This window comes from Macrobrachium nipponense, chromosome 8, assembly GCF_015104395.2.
Source record: "Macrobrachium nipponense isolate FS-2020 chromosome 8, ASM1510439v2, whole genome shotgun sequence".
NCBI lineage: Eukaryota > Metazoa > Arthropoda > Malacostraca > Decapoda > Palaemonidae > Macrobrachium > Macrobrachium nipponense.
The window spans coordinates 58,563,088-58,585,656 of NC_087203.1; the positions used below are offsets into that span (position 1 = coordinate 58,563,088).

At 38.3% G+C, this 22,569-nt stretch overlaps 1 protein-coding gene across 1 annotated transcript in view; it reads left to right on the forward strand.

Moving 5' to 3' along the window:
• LOC135223105 (protein zwilch homolog) overlaps positions 1–22,569 on the forward strand; it is a 293,258-nt gene that overhangs the window by 157,622 nt on the left and 113,067 nt on the right. The window contains exon 3 of the mRNA XM_064261610.1: positions 15,289–15,397. Within this exon, the coding sequence (XP_064117680.1) occupies positions 15,289–15,397 (109 nt within the window). The remainder of the gene's footprint in view (positions 1–15,288; positions 15,398–22,569) is intronic.

A 22,569-nucleotide genomic window follows, 5' to 3' on the forward strand; every position in this document is an offset into this window, starting at 1 on the left:
CCTAAGAACTATAGGCCAATTGCTCTAACCAGTTGTGTTAGCAAGATTTATGAGAGGGATGGTCAAATGCTCGACTTGTGTGGTATTTGGATTCAAAGAATCTTTTATCTAATCGGCAGTTTGGCTTTAGGAAAAATAGAAGTACTTCTGACCCTTTGATGTTCCTTACTCGGGAGATACAGAATGCTTTTGCTGTGCAAAACCAGACTCGTTGCAGTGTTTCTTTGACCTAGAAAAAGCCTACGACACGACCTGGCGAGGGGGTATCCTTTTGCAACTTGTAGAGTGGGGTGTTGTGGGTAATTTATTTTATTGTCTGAAAGATTTTTTGTCAGAACGTTACCTGAAAGTAAGAGTGGGCTCTTACATTTCTTCTGCTTACCCTCAAGAAGAAGGGTTACCTCAGGGAACGTTCTTAGTCCAACACTCTTTTAATGTTGCTGTCAACGGTCTACTAGAACAAGTTCCTGTCGGGGTGCATGGTCTGGCCTTTGCTGATGATTATGCAATAATCTGTAGTAAGTCCACAGCTGTTTGAAGCTTGTCAAATGATCCAGACTGCTATTAATGCTTCAAAACATCATGGGCCAGTGCTAAAGGGTTCAAATTTTCACCAGAAAAAAACCAAAGCTATACGATTTTGTCGATTACGAAGAGTGGAAGAGATCCCTACGTTGTTTTTTAAACGATTCGATTTTACCTTATGAAGATAGCATTAAGTATCTAGGCGTGTTACATTTGATAAGAAATTAACTTTTACTCAACATGTTAATGAAGTTGTATGTAACGTGAAACTTCGACTTAATATTCTTAAAGTTGTATCTAATTTTAACTGGGGGGCAGATCGAATTACCCTTTTGAGGATGTACCAGGTGTTATGCCAAGCAAAATTGATTATGGTTGCCAAGTTTATGGTTGTGCGTGCAAGACAACACTGCAGAAATTAGATGTCCATAATATGGCTTTACGTATTTGTACGGGAGCCTATAGAACTTCACCAGTAGAAAGCCTATATGTTGAGTCCGGTTTTCCCCCCACTATTTATCCGTAGGGAGGAATTAGGCTTGAGAGCCATATCAAGAATACTTACGTCAAAGCTAAACCCTAACTATAAGTACGTTAGAGAACCAACTGACAGAGCCCCAAATAGACCGAGACTTCCAAAGCCGCTTGATGGTCCGACTAGCAAGCTCTGCCAGGGAGGTGGGATTACTTCCCCCTCGCAGTAGTCGAATTTCGCCTTCAAAGTTTCCTCCTTTGGAATAGACCATGCCTAGAAATCTGCCCAATTAGGGACAGCAGGAGCAACAGTTTGCGTGAACAGTTGAGGGCAAGTTTCTTGGACCATGCTTCCGAACATGGTGATTCTCATCATATATATACTGATGGCTCGAAGGGTTCTGATGGTGTTGGTTGCTCTGTAGTGACGGTGGTAATGATCATTAAAAAGAAACTTCCTTCTAATTCTTCTGTTTTTACAGCTGAACTGCTGGCAGTTTTGACTGCTCTTAAATATATCTTTTATAGTTCTTGTACCAACAAGGTACCATTTTTACCGACTCTTTGAGTGTTTTATCTTCTCTAAAAAGCCTAGTTCTCTTGCCATCCTTTAGTGCAAGAAGTACTAGATTGGTTTTTATCTTTTTTTAATTAATAGAAGAGGATTTTCTGTTGGATTTTGTTGGGCTCCGTCCCATGTTGGAATTGTTGAGAATGAGCGAGCCGACGCTGCTGCTAAGGCTGCAACTAGGCTTAGGCACATTTCCAACCATGGGCGTCCTGTATCTGATTTTAAAAGTACCATTCGATTTTATTGTAGAGACCAGTGGCAGGCCCACTGGTCTACTTTAGATAATAATCTTAAATTGAAATCGATTAGGCCTTCTGTTCATCCTTGGCTCATAGCCGGATGGATAGAAGGTCTGAGATAGTTTTTAGCTAGATTGCGTATTGGCCACACTAAATATACTCACGGGTATCTAATGATGAGTGGAGCGGATAGGCAGGTTCCTCGCTGTTCCACCTGTCATGTGGATTTGACTGTGGTGCATATTTTGGTGGAGTGCCCACATTTTGAAAAACCAAACGTAGAGCTTGTTTGCTGGCAAATAAGTCTCTTGCAGATATTTTAGGTGAAGGTGCTCGGGCAGAGCAAATTATGACATTTTTAAAAAATATTGGTCTTTTTTACGAATTGTAGTTTTCTTTTAATTGTTTTAGGTTTCTTGTTTGGTTTTTATGAATGAATGATTTGTATGTTAGAGCGGTTGTGTGTATGTTTGTTTGTGTGACAGTGACTTTTTTTATTCTTAAGATATATATGCGCTGAATGGCCCCCTCGGCTCCGCGCTTGGCTATGTGCCAAAAATGTTATAATCTAATCTAATCTGTAGGAAGAAAGGTATTTCCTCCTCCACGACCTCTGTGAACCAAATCGCTGAGTTTCTCCCTGCATTTGAGAAATGTGGACAGACTTGCAGTGCCGACAATAAAAGGATATAAAAGTATATTGTCAGCTGTCTTCCGTCACAGAGGGTTAGACCTGACAAATGATAAAGACCTTCACGATCTTTTGAGATCGTTTGAAACATCTAAAGTACCGCAACCGAAGGTCCCATCATGGAACCTTGACGTAGTTCTAAGGTTCTTGATGTGGGCTCCGTTTGAACCTCTACATGCTGCCTCGTTGAAAGACACTACAAGGAAGGCTATTTTCCTAACTGCTCTTGCCACGGCAAAAAGGGTTAGTGAAATTCAAGCAATGAGTAAAGATGTGGGTTTCAGAGGACACAGTGCAGTGTGCTCCCTGAATCCTAATTTCTTAGCTAAGAATGAAAACCCATCTAACCACTGCCGAAAACCTTTGAAATCAGGGTTAGCAGAGTTCATCGGTCAAGAGCCAGAGAGTCCTGTGCCCTGTCAGGGCTCTCAAATTTTATTTGCAAAAGACTAAAGACTGTCGGGGTCCTTCTGAAAATCTATGGTCTCTGTTAAGAGACCCGACTTTCCTATGTCGAAGAATGCACTGGCATTCTTTTTAACGAAGCACCATGAGGGAGGCCCATGCGTCCTGCCCGGATGGTGTGATCTGAAACTTGTTTTGAAAATAAAAGCCCATGAGGTAAGAGCTGTCGCAACCTCAATGGCATTCAAAAGAATATGGCACTCAGCGATATCATTAGTGCTACTTTTTGGCGAAGCAACTCTGTGTTCGCTTCACATTACCTGCGGGATGTGAAGACGGCATATGAGAACTGCGAGTCGCTAGGACCATACATATCCGCAGAAATGTTATTGGGGGCAGGAAGCAGCACGAATCCTATCCTATAGAAAAGGGATAGGTGTGCTTTTAATTTTATGGTGTTGGTTTATGGTTGAAGGGTTGGTCGCTTGAGGCGCTTTCCCTTTCTTTAGCCTAGAAGTTATGGGACTAACTTCGATAGGTTAGGTCAGGTGGTGGTTTTTAGCTTCGTTGCCCTCACAGTATGGTCAATATGGTTTAGTCACATTGTGGTCACGCTCCCGTTGACAGATCATCTAGAAACTCACCAGCTATATAGGTCACCACCTTGCTGGAGAACTCTAGTTAAAGCAGAAGCAGACTTGAGTGACAGTAATCACGAAGTCAGCTATGCTAACAGGTAAGGAACCAAGATGTCAATCATCTGCATGTAATTTGTTTCCTAAAATCCTTCTATTCTGTCCCTTCCCACCTCCAATGGTGGGATTCAGCTATATATATATCTGACAGGTAAGTTTCATGAACAAAATGTTATTGTCATGATACAATAGTTTGTTCATACTTACCTGGCAGATATATATAATTAAGTACCCACCCACCTCCCCTCAGGGGACAGTGGTATGAAAAATCTGAATAGAAAATGGGAATGGTTCCTGATATCTGCCTCCCAGCGGCGGGAATGGGTACTAACCACCTGGCCGCCCACTGCGTGTGCCGGGAGTTTTGAAATTCTGTCGGACGTCGGAGAATACAGCTACCGTATATTTCGGCGTATAAGTCGACCCTTTAGCCCCAAAATATCATTCCAAAATTAGGGGGTCGACTTATCTGACGGTAACAAAAAGTGAATCTTTATTATTTTGGCATATCGGTACAGGAATCCAGGCTTTACAGTTGGCTAATAACAATGACAGCCTTGTTGAGGTAACTATGTATGTAAATACCAGTATTAAAAACATTTCACACTGTAATACGACAATAATAATACATTAGAACATTCATTACCTTAAATAAAATGAAACAAATCAAAGTAACTTGAAGAAACCCCAATCGCACAGCAAGTGTAAACATTGCGTAGCTATTTGTAGTATAGTAAATGAGAAGGATGCGTTCACTCTGACAGTTTTGTATTTACCAGGGTATTGTTCAAAAACATTTATGGTATGAAATCTTTATTTATCACTAAATAAAAAAAAAATTGTATTTAATAGTAAATATGTATTTAAAATCCTTCAAAATTACTTGAGTCATCGTCACTTGAATTAAACAATTCATCAGACAAATTATCATTCACGGTTTCATCATAAGGAACCCAGTTTGAATCTGGTGAATCAACTGCAAGTTCGTTTTCCCTCAAATGAGCCTGTTTATGCCATAGAAGAACCAATGGTCAAGGAATATTCCAACATAATAATAAGATACCGGAACGTCGTTTTAACAACCCAATCAAAACATTAACTTGAGTGGCAGTTTGTACATACATATATACGTAGGCTGTTATGCAGCGTTAGTTAGCGCTTTGTTTGTTTACATTACACTCGAGTAACGTATCTTTCGTTTCGGCATTTCTAATCATGTTTGCCGGTATTCATCTTTTGTATATTACACAGATTTGTTAATACGTATACCGAGTATATTACCTGTATTTCTTATGGTAAGTAGAGCAACATATGTACCATAATAACATTCAGGTTATTTTATATGATACGTTTTACACTGCTGCGTATTTTGAGCGTACGGTTGGCCTCACATTTTATAGGTCGACTAATATACCCGATATTAGTTAAAATCATAAAAATTTACCCAGAATTGGGGGGTCGACTTATCTTCCGTTCGACTTATACGCCGAAATATACGGTATATATATATCTGCCAGGTAAGTATGAACAAACTTTATTGTATCATGACAATAGCATATTTTTCAACAACGAATCAGAAGCTCGCAGAGCTTACAGAGAATTTAGGTCAGATTCTATGAGTGTTGGACGTGTAGAGGCAGGAGAGATCCCTAGGTATCTTGACATTTATTGACCACCAAATGAAACTGAAGATCCTAGTAGAATAAGTAAAATCACCAGACCCAGGTAAGTGGTTAATTATTACAACACATGGTTAGAGAGGCAACCTCTTCAAGGTGAAGAGGTTGGTAAGCTAGAAGATCGGAAATGTTGGGAGTTCAGAAGTAACTGGCTTTGGGCGTAATAGTTTTTTAGTTCATACCAAGACAGATGTTCAATCGGTAATGCTCCTAAATTTGAAGCTTGATCCCGAGGGTATGATAAAAGAGATAAAACCTCACTATAATTTTAGTATCTTTAATGAAGATTTACATGAAATGGACGAGGAGAAAATTTTGGAAATGTGTCCAGATGTGGTTTGGAAGGTTTTCAAAGTGCCCCGCTCGTCGATGCTTATTTTAACATTTGTAAGTTCTTTTTTGCCATCAGACATTGTTCTTGACAGTGAAATAATGAAAGTTCATCCTTATAGACCGAAAGTGCTCCAGTGCTTTAAATGTTGTGGGTTTGGACACTCCTCTAAGGTTTGTACCAGGAATAAATTTTGTGAATTGTGTGGCCAGCCTGAGCACGAGGAATGTTCTGGACTGGTAATTTGTGTGAACTTTAGGGGTGAACATCGAGCCCGTGATAAGAAATGTAGTGCATTCAAGAAAGAACAAGAGGCATTACTAAAATCTATTGCCGAACATATCAGTGCGGGACAGGCCAAGAAGCTGTTGGCAAGGAAATCTTATTCAGATGCCTTGAAGGCACAACAATTGAATACTGCTACTTCTGGGGCCCCCTTCTGGTTGGGCTCCCTGGGGCCCCTTTAGTGGGGTTTCCCACGCCCCCTCTAGGGGGGCACCCCGCACCACTCCTGGTGGGGCTTCCCATGCCCCCTCTGGTGGGGCTCCTCATGTTGCAGAGACTCTGGTCAAGCCAGGGGACCTTGTTGGTTCAAGGGTTCAAGCCGGATCTCAATATGTTGACGACTTCTCTCTGTCAGGGACATTGCCTGACATTGAGCCCTCACCTGATCCTGACATTACAGTGCACTGCGGAGATGACGGTGAGGAGATGGAGGCCCTCTTTATTTGTTAGAAGAGGGCCCTTTCTCCATCTTCACCTCATTCAGTCACTCAGCCATCATAGGAAAAACAAAAGCAAAACGGAAAAGGCAAGTGAAGGCCCATCCTCTAAAAGATCTGTAACACCTAGATCTAATTTAGATCAAGAAGTACTGGTAAAACTGATAAGATCTCTCTCACCAGGACACAAATTCCAAAATTAGTAAAGAATTTTAAGATCCCTTCATCCTCTAAATAACGGCTCTTATACAGTGGAACATCCGTGGCTTTATACCAAATTGAGAGCATCGGGTTCTGTTTAAGGAGCATGATCTATCTGCGATGTGTCTACGGGAGACAAAGTTGGGAGAGCACACTCCCAACTTGGGTTTTAATTATTCATTTCATAGGTCTCCACCCCTGATAGGTGTACATGCTCAAGGAGGCACAGGCATCATAGTCCGCAAGTCGGTTAATCACAGGGTTGTTCAATTGAACACTGTGTTGCAGGCTTGTGCAGTTCAAATTTTCAATTGTAAATGGATCACTATTTGTTCTCTATACCTTGAGCCATCATTAGAAAATAGATTGCAGGATGTGCAGGGTAATCCCCGTCAGCTAGAATTAAACGATCTACAGACATTGATAGACCAGCTTCCTAAACCCTTCATTCTGATGGGGAATTTTAATGCCAAGCACACCCTCTGGGCAGAGCCAAACTATGACTGGTGGGGTTTAATAACAGAACAGCTGCTTGACTTAAATGACATCAATTTAATGAATGATGATTCCCCTACAAGACATGATGTTTTTCATAATACTGATTCGGCCATTGACCTCACTATCTGCTCTTCGTCTTTGAGGTTAGATTACCAGTGGGTAGTAGACCAGAATGATCATGGCAGTGATCATTGGCCCATTCACTTAAAGTACATATATGAAAAATATTCCATCTCCATGTTTACCAAAATAGAAGGTAGGGGAGGCTGACTGGGGATTATTAAAAAAATCTACTGAAGTTGATCAAGAGATTGTGGCGGGATCACAAGCTAGAAAAAAACAAGTGCAAAATCCCCCCCACATTAACCTAAACGATCCACCTGCCAAAATCCACCCTCATTCACACTTTCTTCTTTATACAACAAATACACGCAGGACAATTGACCTACACCTATACAAAAACAAAACAAAAACAACACAAAACACACATACTTACCAACACTCCAGATACTCCGGGGCTATCCTGTGCTGTCCACTGGTCGAGGTCACAAGAGATACCAACAACAACACAAAAAATTCATCAACCACAACAATAACAGAAAACAAACACAACGACCAAGGACTACAACCCAACAACAACACAACCACCAAGGACCACAACAACACAACAACAACAACAATACCAACAACAACAAAGAACACAACCACAACCTCACACATAACAACAAAAACTCAGCAACACAACAAAAGACCAATGCACAAACAATTACCAACAACACAAAAAGGCAACACAAACACCCACTAACAATTTCAAGAAATCACAACAGCCCCCAGCAACAACAACTCTAAAGCAAAAAAAAACATTTAACTCAACAACAAGCAAACAACAAATCAATAACACACAAAAACTTAACCGACTTTAAATCAGTCCAATAACTGCTGTCAACACTACTGTCACCAGCTCTCACCAAAGACTCGCTTAAGACTGACTCAAAAACACTCAAAACACAGAACTCTAACAATCAACAGGACCAGCAAGACAGCCCAGAACCTACCAACAACCAATTCAGCCATTAACCATCCATACAGCAATTACACACACACTCTCTCTCTCTCTCTCTCTCTCTCTCTCTCTCTCTCTCTCTCTCTCTCTCTCTCTCTCAAGCAAACCCCAAACTATTATACTCATATGCGAAGAAGATGAATACAAAAGAAGAATAGAAATAGGCCCTCTGAGAATTGAAGGGAGATTAACGAATGAAAAAAAGGAAAATTTGCAACATACTGGCGAGAACGAACTAATAAAGAGAGAATTCACCCCTAGAATAGATAATGAAGATAATGATATAGAAGTAAGGGAAGAAAAGAAAAAATAGTGAATATTTAGCTGACATAGAAATTGATGAAGCTGATATTGTGAGGCAATTAATGAAATTAAAAATGGAGCTGCTGCAGGGCGGATGGAGTCCCTGCTATTTTGTTAAAGAAAGTAGTTCATTCTATCGCAAAGCCACTTGCAATATTATTAAGACAAAGTGTAGATACAGGCAAGATTTATGATGAGCACAAATTAGCATATATCACCCCTACTTTCAAAAGTGGATCAAGACTAGAGGCAAGTAATTATAGGCCTGTGAGTCTAACATCACATATATGAAAGTGTATGAAAGGGTAATGAAGAAAAATATTATGAAACATTTAATAAAAAATAATTTGTTTAATATAGGACAACACGGTTTCGTATCCGGAAAAGTACACAAACCCAACTGTTAGTCCACCGTGAGAACATATTCAAAAATATGAAAAGCGGAAATGAAACAGATGTGGTATATCTAGACTTTGCAAAAGCTTTTGACAAAGTAGACCATAATATATTAGCAAAGAAAATTAGAAAACACAATATCTAGGAATAAGTAGGAAGATGGTTAAAAGAATTTTTACACAACAGAAAACAGATAGTTATTGCAAACGATGAGAAATCGGATGAAACCAAGGTAATATCCGGTGTGCCACAAGGTACGGTGCTAGCTGCAATATTGTTTGTTATTATGATTGAAGACATAGACAGTAATGTTAAGGATTCGGTAGTGAGTAGTTTCGCTGATGGACACAAGAATAAGTAGAGAAATTACTTGTGATGAAGATAGGAACGCTCTACAAAGAGACCTTAACAAAGTATATGATTGGGCAGAGGTAAATAGGATGGTATTTAACTCTGATAAATTTGAATCAATAAATTATGGAGACAGAGAAGGAAAGCTATATGCATATAGGGGACCTAATAATGAGACAATCACAAATAAGGAAGCAGTTAAAGACCTTGGTGTGATGATGAATAGGAACATGTTATGCAATGATCAAATAGCAATTCTGTTGGCAAAATGTAAAAGCAAAAATGGGAATGTTGTTACGGCACTTCAAAACAAGAAAAGCTAACACATGATTATGCTTTATAAAACATATGTTCGTAGTCCACTTGAATATTGCAATATGATATGGTACCCACACTATCAAAAGGATATTGCACAAATAAAAGAGAGTGTACAAAGGTACTGTTTACAGCTAGAATAGAAGAAGTAAGGACCTAGACTACTGGGAAAGACTACAATCCTTAAAATTATATAGTCTAGAAAAGGAGAAGAGAACGCTACATGATTCAGGCATGGAAACAGATAGAAGGAATAACAGAAAAATATCATGGAACTAAAAATATCAGAAAGAGCAAGCAGAGGTAGATTAATAGTGCCCAAAACTATACAGGAAAAAAATAAGGAAAGCACACAGGACATTAATCCACTACGCACCAGCATCGATAATGCAGCGTCTATTCAATGCGTTGCCAGCTCATCTGAGGAATATATCAGGAGTGAGCGTAGATGTGTTTGTTTTAAGAATAAGCTCGACAAATATCTAAACTGCATCCCAGACCATCCAAGATTGGAAGATGCAAAATATACCGGAAGATGTACTAGCAACTCTCTGGTAGACATTAGAGGCGCCTCACACTGAGGGACCATGGGGCAACCCGAAACGAACTGTAAGGTCTGTAAGGTAAGGTATCTCTCTCTCGTCTCTACTCCTCTCTCTATCTCTGCTCTCTCTTCTCTCTCTCTCACACAGACGTTTGTTCAAACTGGAACTTCATAACTCCTCCATAAGATAAATGATCTTCAGAGCCCAACATCTGCTTATGAGTATTTAATGAGTATATTGCTGTGTGGCGCCATGCTGTCCATTCCTCGAACTTCTGGTAAACCTCGGCGTCCTCTAGTACCTTGGTGGAGTGACGCATGTGCCTTGAGCCGAAAGATAACAAGAACTTGCTACAAGATAGATCGTAGATATCCTTGCTTAGTCAATAAAATTATCTTTAAAAGAGCTCTTGCTAAGCCAAAGAAAACATTTAAGAAAGCAAGTAGGGAATCCTTTATTAGATACATAAGTGAATTGAAATATGATTCCCCTATGTCATTAGTCTGGAACATAATCCGAAAGCTGCAAGGGAAATTTTCTCCACCTCCCTTGCCTATATTGAAAATTGATGGCTTCCTCATATCTGATTCTGGAGAAGTTGCAGAAACCTTTGGTAGGCATCTCTCCAATATATCTAGTGCCCTACATTACTCTTCCTGCATTCAGGAATATTAGGGACAGTACCACGGTTGTTCCTCTTGTTAGTTTAAATTCAGAGTCGTATAATCTTCCTTTCACCATAAAAGAATTAGATCATGCAATCTCGTTATCTTCCCCAACATCTGGGGAAGATGATATACTGTACACAATATTGATTCTGGAGAAGTTGCAGAAACCTTTGGTAGGCATTTCTCCAATATATCTAGTGCCCTACATTACTCTTCCTGCTTTCAGGAGTATTAGGGACAATACCACGGTTGTTCCTCCTGTTAGTTTAAATTCAGAGTCGTATAACCTTTGGTAGGCATTTCTCCAATATATCTAGTGCCCTACATTACTCTTCCTGCATTCAGGAGTATTAGGGACAGTACCATGGTTGTTCCTCCTGTTAGTTTAAATTCAGAGTCGTATAATCTTCCTTTCACCGTGAAAGAATTAGATCATGCAATCTTGTTATTTTCCCCAACATCTCCTGGGGAAGATGACATACAGTACACAATGATTTTTAATCTGCCTAGAAGTACAAAACAATTTCTTATAGACATCTTAAACAGTTTTTGGCTTTCAGGAACTTCACCAGAGTCTTGGAAGATATCTATTATTGTACCTGTTTTAAAACCTTTTAAAGATTCCTTCCTTCCTAAGAACTATAGGCCAATTGCTCTAACTAGTTGTCTTAGCAAGATGTATGAGAGGATGGTCAATGCTAGACTTGTGTGGTATTTGGATTCAAAGAATCTTTTATCTAATCGGCAGTTTGGCTTTAGGAAAAATTGAACTACTTCTGACCCTTTGATGTTCCTTGCTCGGGAGATACAGAATGCGCAGCTTTTGCCATGCAAAACCAGACTATTGCAGTGTTCTTTGACCTAGAAAAAGTCTACGACACTACCTGGCAAGGGGGTATCCTTATGCAACTTGTTGAGTGGGGTATTGTGGGTAATTTGTTCTATTGTCTTAGATTTTTTGTCAGAACGTTACCTGAAAGTAAGAGTGGGCTCTTACATTTCTTCTGCTTACCCTCAAGAAGAAGGGTTACCTCAGTGAAGCATCCTTGGTCCAACACACTTTAATGTAGCTGTCAACGGTCTACTAGAACAAGTTCCTGTCGGGGTGCATGGTCTGGCCTTTGCTGATGATTATGCAATAATCTGTAGTAGGTCTACAGCTGTCGAAACTTGTCAAAAGATCCAGACTGCTATTAATGCTGCAACGTTATGGGCCAGTGCTAAGGGGTTCAAATTTTCACCAGAAAAAACCAAAGCTATAAGATTTTGTCGATTAAGAAGAGTGGAAGAGATCCCTACGTTGTTTTTCAATGGTTCCATTTTACCTAATGAAGATAGCATTAAGTATCTAGGTGTTACATTTGATAAAAAATTAACTTTTACTCAACATGTTAATGATGTTGTGTGTAACGTGAAGCTTCATCTTAATATTCTTAAAGTTGTGTCAAATTTTAATTGAGGGGCAAATCAAATCACCCTTTTGAGGATGTACCAGGTTTTATGCCTAAGCAAAATTGATTATAGTTGTCAAGCTTATGGTTGCGTGTGCAAGACAACACTGCAGAAATTAGATGTTGTCCCTAATATGGCTTTACGTATTTGTACGGGAGCTTATAGAACTTCACCAGTAGAAAGCCTATATGTTGAGTTAGGTTTCCCCCACTATTTATCCGTAGGGAGGAATTAGGCTTGAGATGCATATCAAGAGTACTTACGTCAAAGCTGAACCCCAACTATAAGTACGTTAAAGAACCAAGTGATAGAGCCCCAAATAGACCTAGACTGCCAAAGCTGCTTGAAGTTCGACTTGCAAGCTCTGCCAGGAAGGTGGGATTGCTACCTCCAGCAGTAACTGAAATTTCGCCCTCAAAGTTTCCTCCTTGGAATAGACCATGCTTAGAGATCTGCCCAAATAGGGACAGCAGGAGCAACAGTTCTGGTGATCAGTTGAGGGAAAGTTTCTTGGATCATGCTTCCGAACATGGTGATTCTTATCATATATATACTGATGGCTCGAAAGGTTCTGCTGGTGTTGGTTGCTCTGTAGTGATAAGTGATAATATCATTAAAAAGAAGCTTCCATCTAATTCCTCTGTTTTTACAGCTGAACTGCTGGCAGTTCTGACTGCTCTTAAATATATTTTTTATAGTTCTTGTACTAACAAGGTTTTTACCATTTTTACCGACACTCTGAGTGTTTTATCCTCTCTTAGAAGCCTGGTCTCTTGGCACCCTTTAGTGCAAGAAGTACGTACAGGATTGGTTTTATCTTTTAATTAATAGAAGTGGGTTTTCTGTTAGGTTTTGTTGGGCTCCGTCCCATATTGGAATCATTGGGAATGAGCGAGCTGACGCTGCCGCTAAGGCTGCAACTAGACTTAGGCACATTTCTAACATGGGCGTCCCTGTTTCTGATTTGAAAAGTACTATTCGAGAGAATTATTATTGTTATATTATGTGATATAATTTAATCTTATTAAACTTACTAATACAGTATTGATCAATATTAATATTTTAAAATTAGTAAATACATTTCATTATATCGATCTTGGAGACAGTTGTTCTTTGTTGCCAATATGTTGTCATCAGTTTGCAGTCGTACATTTGATCACTATGATATACTGTGTAGGATTTTTCATACCTCTGTATTAAAGTTAAAATTATTGAGTAATTTTTGCCATCAGCAGTCAAATAATCATGATCATGGTAACATTCAAACAAAATGTATATTTTTGTGCTTTACTGAATGCTTTTGTTTAAAATAGTATGTGTTAGTAAACATATGGTCTTATTATATTAGATTAGATTATAAAATTTTTGGAAAATAACCAAGCGCCAGAGCTGAGGGGCCATTCAGCGCATATATATCTTAAAAAAAAAAAAAAGACACTATTGCACAAACAAACATGCACACAACCGATCTAACATACAATTCATTCATTCATAAAAGTCAAACAAGAAACCTAAAACAATTAAGAGAACAAAATTACAATTCATAAAAGACTATTTTTTTAAAAATGTCATAATTTGCTCTGCCTGAGCACCTTCACCTAAAATATTGGCAATTCTTATTTGCCAGCAAACAAGCTCTACGTTTGTTTTCAAAATGAGGGCACTCCACCAAATTATGCACCACAGTCAAATCCACATGACAAGTGGAACAGCAAGGAACCTGCCTATCCACTCCACCCATCATTAGATAGATACCCGTGAGTATATTTAGTGTGGCCAATACGCAATCTAGCTAAAACTATCTCAGACCTTCTATCCATCCGGCTATGAGGCCAAGGATGAACAGTATGCCTAATCGACTTTAATTTAAGATTATTATCTAAAGTAGACCAGTGGGCCTGCCACTGGTCTACTTTAGATAATAATCTTAAAGTCAATTAGGCCTACTGTTCATCCTTGGCCTCATAGCCGTATGGATAGAAGGTCTGAGATAGTTTTAGCTAGATTGCATATTGGCCACACTAAATATACTCATGGGTCTAATGATGGGTGGAGCGGATAGGTTAAGTACATCACATATTTCTTTGAAATAGTGTATAAAATTTGATTGATAAAAGAGTAAGATAAGAAATTTAGAGAAGGAAAACTATTAGAGTATAGTTGATTAATAGAAAGAGTTTGTATGGAGAGAAAAGAATGGAGTAATTCAAAATAGGAGAGATGTCCGGAGTCTTTAGCTTGGTAGAAGGCCTAGGATTAATCTTGAATGGACAGACATGCTCATATGAGTAGCAATAACAGGCTTTGGGTGGTGGACGGAGTCACTCGTGAGTAACAATATTACTCGCCATCGATTTGCGGGAAAGAGGTGCCATTACTTCTGTAGCCCATAAATTCACTAACAGCAAATTTTAGACTGACTAAAATCAACTGGGTGGCTCATGAGAGAGTTAATTGGGATCTTGACTTCAAGGGAAACTGTATTGCCTCTCTGTCTCACATGATGTCTTTTATAAATTTGCTCATAAATGTGCCAAGGGGTTGCTGTTGGTTTTAGTTCTTATCTTTTATGATAGTATGTCAATTATAATTATAATTTTGCAAATAAAAGTGCAAAGAAATATTAGAAAAGATATGTATATGTAATCCAAAAAAGTTGCTGCTTCTTCGTTCTCATATTTACATAAATTTTTATATTGTGTGAGCTTTAGTTATAATTTTACCAAATAAAATATTTTAGGAAAAACATGTATAACTTGGTAAAATTTACGATTGTGTTGTAAAAGAGGCCCCACAAGGGGTTGTAAATAGTCATGTTCAACTTCTCATGGAATTTTTTCTGTACACCATGTGCATTTGTATATCTTCTTCTTTCCATTGATGTGTTTTTTCTTAAATTGACCAACCTCAAAGTTTTGCCGGCCTGGGGTGCTGCACAATGATTTTTCATCCTGGCTCCTAAGGGTTACTGGAAGTATTCGGTCTAAAAGTAAAGACTTTGTTACTGTCCAAGTTTATTCCCAATTATAATAATTATGTAAGATAGTAATGTCTAAGTTTATTCCTTATACATATATAATAATAATTGATATGAGACTGTCTCATATGTATTCGAGGCTCTCAACTATTTTGTAAGTATCAAGCAACAGTATTTTTCCTTACAGCATAACAGAAGACTTGTAAGTTTAGAAGATAATGAAAAACAAGGCAACTTTGATGGAAAGATAAGTAGCACTCCACGACCTCCACGACTTAAGGGAACTTATAGCTCTGGTAAGTAAATTACTTCTTGCATTTGAGAAAATTATTCATTTATTGCATAGGAAAAAACTGTGCTTAGACCAAATCTCCACTTTAAAAACTAGAGTTGATACATTGTTATGTTTTTCATATGGGGTTAATTTCAAAGCTGTGCAATAATTGGTTGGGTAGTAAAGATATCTTTGATCAAGACTTTCAGTAGTTGTACTTTCAAGATAATTTTTAGGAATCTAATATGTATACAGCAGTTGAAAGAAGACTACTATCCATTTCAGGACTGAGAGTCATTGTTTTTCTCTCTTTCTCAAATATCTTCCAAACAAACAATTTAATTGAAATGTTACTTTGACACTGTATAATACACCTGCAAATTTTTTGTAATACTATAGTGCATTGCCAAATGGTGTTAAGGCGTTTACACTGGACTTACATGGTGTTGCCAGGCATTGCCAACCTACACATTGAATGTCCTTTATCCCCATCCCGTCCCTCCCTACCTACCTCTCTCCCTTTCCTTTCCCCTCATCCTTTCCTCAACCCACTTTCCTGGCCTCCCTGTCTCAGCTTCACCCTATTCACCCTTATAATGTATGTACGTTCTTAATATCACGCTCTCATAAATCCTTTAACCTTCACATCGAAGTGTTGACTATGATATTTAAGAAATCACAGTAGATATTTAAAAAATCACAGTAGATGCACGTGACTTCATGATATGAATGAATATCACAGGAAAAACAATGGTAGTCGGAAATTCGTAGCCGAGCGCTTTCATCCTTTAATGAGTCATTGTTGAGACACAAATGAGATACAGTTGAAAAGAAAGTTACAAGGTAAACATAAAAATCAAGAATACCAGATGGTTGACAGTCAAAAAGGTAGAAATCAAAGAGGTAATCCAGGATAATTGGAGATCACACAGTCACAAACTAAAAGATAAACTGTAAGAGAAATGGAAGCTTAGCCATACAAAGTCCAAAAACATTTATACAATTGAATATATTAATTTTCTTGCTTATATTTATCTACAACTTTTTTTAATTATGAAGACATTGAGTTTAAACAAACCAAGACTTGAATTTAGACCACTTCCATTATGTATTTGATTTGATGAAACAAGATTCAATGATATTCCTTTTAACTGAGTTGCTACACAGCATTAAGGATCTTGCCTGACTTCAGTTAATAGAATGATCTATATCTCTCATATGTACGAATAATGAATTCGATATTTGACCAGTTCTCAGTTCTCACTGAATATTGGTGCTGTTTGATTCGTTGTGAAAGTGATTTTCCAGTTTGTTCGTAATATATTTTATCACACTTTTTACAAGGAATTTCATATATGCAGCCAGAAACATCTTTAGGGGTTTTTTTTATTACTAAACTCATAACATAAATATTACTGAAAACATTTATTTGTTCCTGCACGATATACAAACCTTTGGTCTTTTACATTAGGAGTTACTCTATGGCAAACCTGGAACACAAGCCATGAAATTCTTGGACAAGGTGGTTAGGCAGTAACAACAGATGTGAACTTGGGATCTTTCTTTTATTATTTTGAATATATATACAGGCGGTCCCCGGGTTACGACGGTTCCGGCTTACGACGTTTCGAGGTTACGACGCTTTTTCTTAAATATTCAATGGAAAAATCCGTCCTGGGTTACGACGCTTGTTCCGAGGTTACGACGCTGACGCTTCCGACGCCTCGCCGAGTTAAACGACGCTTTTAAAAAACGCATACTATGATAAAAATCCTTTATAGTTTAGCACAGTATATTAATAAAAATAAGTTTCTGGTTAGATTACAACAAAAATTTTGAGGTTATGATGATTTTCGACACTTTTTATGTCATATTTTTCAATGTTTTTTAGTGACGCCTCATATGCGGAACTAGTTTCCGAGCGAATGAATACATACTAGCTTGCGGTGCGCAAAGTTTACATATAACAGTCCAAAAGCGCAAATAATGAAAAAATCATTGCTTGTTTCCAGTAATAATAACAAAACGAAGTTTCTGGTTAGATTACAACGCAAATTCCAAGTATCCAAAGAGAGACATTATCCAGTAATTTGATCAGAGAGAGAGAGAGAGAGAGACGAGAGAGAAGCCGAGACGAGAGAGCGAGAGAGACGAGGAAGAGAGACGAGAGAGAGAAGAAGAGAGAGGGAGAGAGAGAGGCGTCTTCCGACGCTCCGAGTTAAGACAGAGAAGTGTTTCGTTCGTTAAACGGCCTCTGACTCATGCCAGTATATGTTTTGTTGATACTAATAATATAAGCCTATTTAAAGATACGTTTACTTTAATTAGTCTATATGATACGTAAATAGTAATCAACTGTTCTTGTAGCCCTCAAGATTTGGCAAAATCGAAGTATCCAAAGAGACATTATCCAGTACACTGGAACCTTGACATACGAATTTAATTTGTTCTGTTACCATCGTCGTATATCAAAACAGTTGTATCTCAAAGCATTTTTTCCCATTTAAAATAATGTAATGTATTAATCCGTTCTAGCGCTATGAAACCACACCAAACACAGCTAAATTACATATAATATACACAATTTATACACAAATAAACGAGTAATAACACACACAATAAAAAAAAGAAAGGAATTTTACTTATCACAACGAAAGATGAGGTGAGGCCAGCAGGGGGAGGAGGTAGGGAAGGGTGGCAGGGAACGATTTGCTCTCTTTTTATTTACGTATGTACACTAATAACTACGTAATAAACACAAATGAAATAACATTGCTAAACTAATTTTTATTTATATTTTTTAACCCTCTTACGCTGACTGGACATATTTTACGTCGACATATTTTGTCTCCCGTGTGCCGACTGGACGTATTTTACCAGCCTAAAACTTTTGAATCACGCGCCTTGGGGGATGCTGAGGAGTTCACGGATCAAGGTGTTGTTTTGTTTACAATCGTTACGCAGGCGCGCAAGCGCGAATTTCTTTCTTGCCGCACTAAAAAGTATCTGTGACACATCTCGGAAATTATTTTGTCACTTTTGACATAATTTTGTTCCATTGTAAATTAGCCGTTACATGAAGTATTATATATGAAAATGTGCCCATTTTTATGTAGAATACAACAATAAAATACTCATGATTGTAGCTTTTATCAGTTTTGAGATATTTTCATATAAATAACGATAATTGCCAAAATTTCAACCTTCGGTCAAATTTGACTCTACCGAAATGGTCGAAAAACGCAATTGTAAGCTAAAACGCCTATATTTTAGTAATATTCAATCATTTACCTTAATTTTGCAACTAATTGGAAGTCTCTAGGACAATATTTCGATTTATGGTGAATTTATGAAAAAACATTTTCCTTACGTCCGCGCGGTAACTCTTCCGAAAAAAATCATACATGCGATTGTGGTAATGTTTGCACCATTTTAAATTAGCCGTTATATAAAGTTTTATATATGAAAATGTGCGCAATTTTATGTAGAATACAACAAGAAAAAATTGAAGGTTGTAGCTTTTCTCATTTTTGAAATATTTGCATATAAATCACGATACAGTGGACCCCCCGTATTCGCGTTCTCCAGATTCGCGTTCTCCAGATTCGCGGACTCACACATTCGCGGATTTCTCTCGGGAACGTTTCCCTGCATTATTCGCGGAAAATTCACGCATTCGCGGTATTTTTCTATGAATAAATATCCACAAATTCCTGGTTTTTTTGATGGATTTCATCATAAAATGCACTTTTTGTGATAAAACTATTAAAAAAACCATGTAGGAAAATTTTTAGTGGGTTTTTCTTGAGTTGTAACTAACAAAATAGGCTGTTTTTAGCATTTTTATAGGGGTTCCAAACATTCGCGGATTCTAACTATTCACGGGGGGGTCTGGTACGCATCCCCCGCGAATACGGGGGGACCACTGTAAATAGAAAAAAAACCACTTTCGGTCAACTTTGACTCTACCGAAATGGTCGAAAAACGCAATTGTAAGCTAAAACTCTTACAGTCTAGTAATATTCAGTCATTTATCTTCATCTTGAAACAAATTCGAAGTCTCTAGCAAAATATTTAGATTTATGGTGAATTTAAAAAAAAATCTTTCCTTCCCTCCGCACGCGGATTCTCCGCCACAAATCTCCGAAATGCGTACGTACCATTCTCGGAAAATTTGCTCCGTTTCATATTAGGCATTTCATAGAGTTTTATATATGAAAATGTGCGCAATTTCATGTAGAATAAAACGAAAAATATTTGAAGGTTGTAGCTTTTCTTATTTCCGAAATAATTGCATATAAAAAATATATATATATAAAATTCGACCATTCGGTCAACTTTAACTCGTCAGATATGGTCGAAAACTGCAATTGTAAGCTAATACTCTTACAGTATAGTAATATTCAATCATTTGTCTTCATTTTGAAAGAAATTGGAAGTCTCTAGGACAATATTTAGATTTATGGTGAATTTTTGAAAAAAATATTTTGTTTACGTCCCCGCGCGTTACGAATTCATGCATTATTTTGTGATAATATTTTCTCTGTGTTGCTTTTATCGTTTTACAATGTGTTATATACCAAAATGATCGCAATTTAGTGTACATTACAACAAAAAAAGTAACTTGTTACCTTTAACCGTTTTGCGCACAGCGCGATTTGAATACAATTATATATGAAATTTTGTTTTTGCGCTATCATATATCGCATTATTTATAAATGATAATGATAATTTATTTCATTTCTGATGGTTGCATACTAAACTTCAGCCAATGGCAAAAAAAGGAGCCAAAAATGAACTCTTAATCTTGAAAACTAAGCGCACAGTGATTTTTTGAAAAAAAATATTTTTTCCGCTTCCGCGCTCACTCTGAAACACCTCCGGCACACGGGAGACAATTTTTTTTTTTACCGCTTCGGCGTAAGAGGGTTAATCAGTTCGTCGTTTAGAAATAATGGTGATGCCTTTGGAAGGTTTTTATAGCTTCCCTCTGCTTGATGATCGTGGATATTGTAGAAGGATTTCGACCATACTCGTTTGCCAAATCGACGATATGCTTTGCTATAATTTCATGTTTTGCTTCCATCGAAATAATTTTCTTGGGTTTTTTCTTATCACCTGCTTTGTCTTTAGCTTTGGGACCCATGGTTAATAATAAAATAGACAAATAAAAAACACGAAAAATAGGCAACAAATACAACGAACTAAACAACGACGTGTTAACGATGCAGCACCAACAAACAGACTGAGCGCCATTTATCGGTCGCCTATACAACTATCACATCGTAAAATCGTATCTCAAATATTTCGTTGTATATCAAAGCATATATTTTCGCAAATTTTCTGTTGTATCTGAAAACATTCGTATATTAGGGCAATCGTATGTCAAGGTTCCAGTGTAATTTGATCAGAGAGAGAGAGAGAGAGAGAGAGAGAGAGAGAGAGAGAGAGAGAGAGAGAGAGAGAGAGAGAGGTCTTGGCAACAATGGTCTCGGGGATTGACGTAACGTTTATTTTCTGAACAGATAGGACAGAGAAGTGTTCGTTTCTTTAAACGGCCTCTTGACTCATGCCAGGAAATGTTTTGTTGATACTAATATATAAGCCTATTTAAAGATACGTTTACTTTAATTAGTCTATATGATACGTAAATAGTAATCAACTGTTCTTGTAGCCCTCAAGATTTGGCAAAATCACTCCAGGTTGTACATAAAACTTCAAGAATGTAGTGTCACCAGAGGATTACAATAGTTTTTACCTTCAAGAACCAGCATTTTTTAATGAAAATAACTCCAGGTTGTACATAAAACTACAGGAAACAACATGTAGTGTAACCAAAGGATTACAAGTAAGGCTTTTATAACTTTTTATTAGTTTAAGACATATTTCCAAACGTCGTTCCGGCTTACGACGATTTTCGGGTTACGACGCGTCTCAAGAACGGAACCCCCGTCGTAACCCGGGGACTGCCTGTATTGTGTTTGATGTTAATGATTAATTGACTTTAATAAGTACATAGTATACAAACCCACTTTTTGTGGTAGCCTTGCTAGCTGCCTTTCTCGTTCAGGTGTTAAGGGTCGGCGGCAAGGGTGCGCCTACACCCTTATTATGGTATATTCTTTTGAAATTTATGCATACGCTTTGGAAATTTTCTACCGGTGTTTCCTCTTCTCCTTTGTCCTTTTGCTAGCTTATGGGACGAAGAGGAGGGGGGATTGGTGTGGTGTTGGTGTTTGAGGGATCTCCTTTCATTTCGCAGGGTGGCGCCCTTGGATGCGAGAGGATTATCCTTTTTTAATCACATTTTCTTTCTTTTATAGTCTTAACAGTAGTGATAGTTGATATGTACATCAGTAGATGGTTGGATATCTCTTTTGGTTATCCTAACCTCAGGATTGTACCTGCAGCTCGTTAGCATGCTGTGACATTTTTCCTCGAGTGTGTGTATTGTTCTCCTGCTGAAAATCATAATAATTTGCCATTGTTATCCTGGAGTTTCATCACTGGACAGCATCTCAGCTGCCCTGTGATTATTAACTCTACTTCTGCAGGTAATTGTGCCTCATCCTAAGTCTAGCAGAAGTTGGAGTAGAAGTTGTCAAGGAGGAAGAGCACTCGTCAGCTGTCGTCATCTTCCTCTTCGTAATCATCATATTTTTCTTCAATCTCCTCCCCTTTGATTACTAAGGCTCCTTTCCGAAGAAGGAGGAGGTAGTCTTTCCCCTCCCCAAGAAGTCTCGTCATGGGACTTCTAAGGGTCTGCCTCCTGGAACTGAGGAGGCAGTTGGGTCTTTCGCTAGCTTGACTGTTCCTTCAGGAACAGGAATCGTCACACTGTCCCTAGGGTCTAGCATGTCGAGAGCTGTAGAAGTGCAAACTTCGGTTCGCACTTCTGCTGCTAGTCCTAGAGGTTCTGCCCCTGAGCCTAGTTGTGTGTTGTGCGCTCATTTACGAGATTGCCTGAGTGCATGTCAATCTGTGTATTCATATGCAACTAGAGTCAATGACACTGAGTCTGCTTACTGTCACGACTCAGGCACAGAGGGGAAGAAAGGAGTGTTCGCTTGGTAACCATGGTTGACATGATGGTCATGCAGGACCGTGCATGTGGTGAGACTGGTAGGGGGTCCCTCTTCCACATTCAGTCCTCTTGAGAGGCTTCAGCCTTAACAAGAACTGAGATGCGTCAGA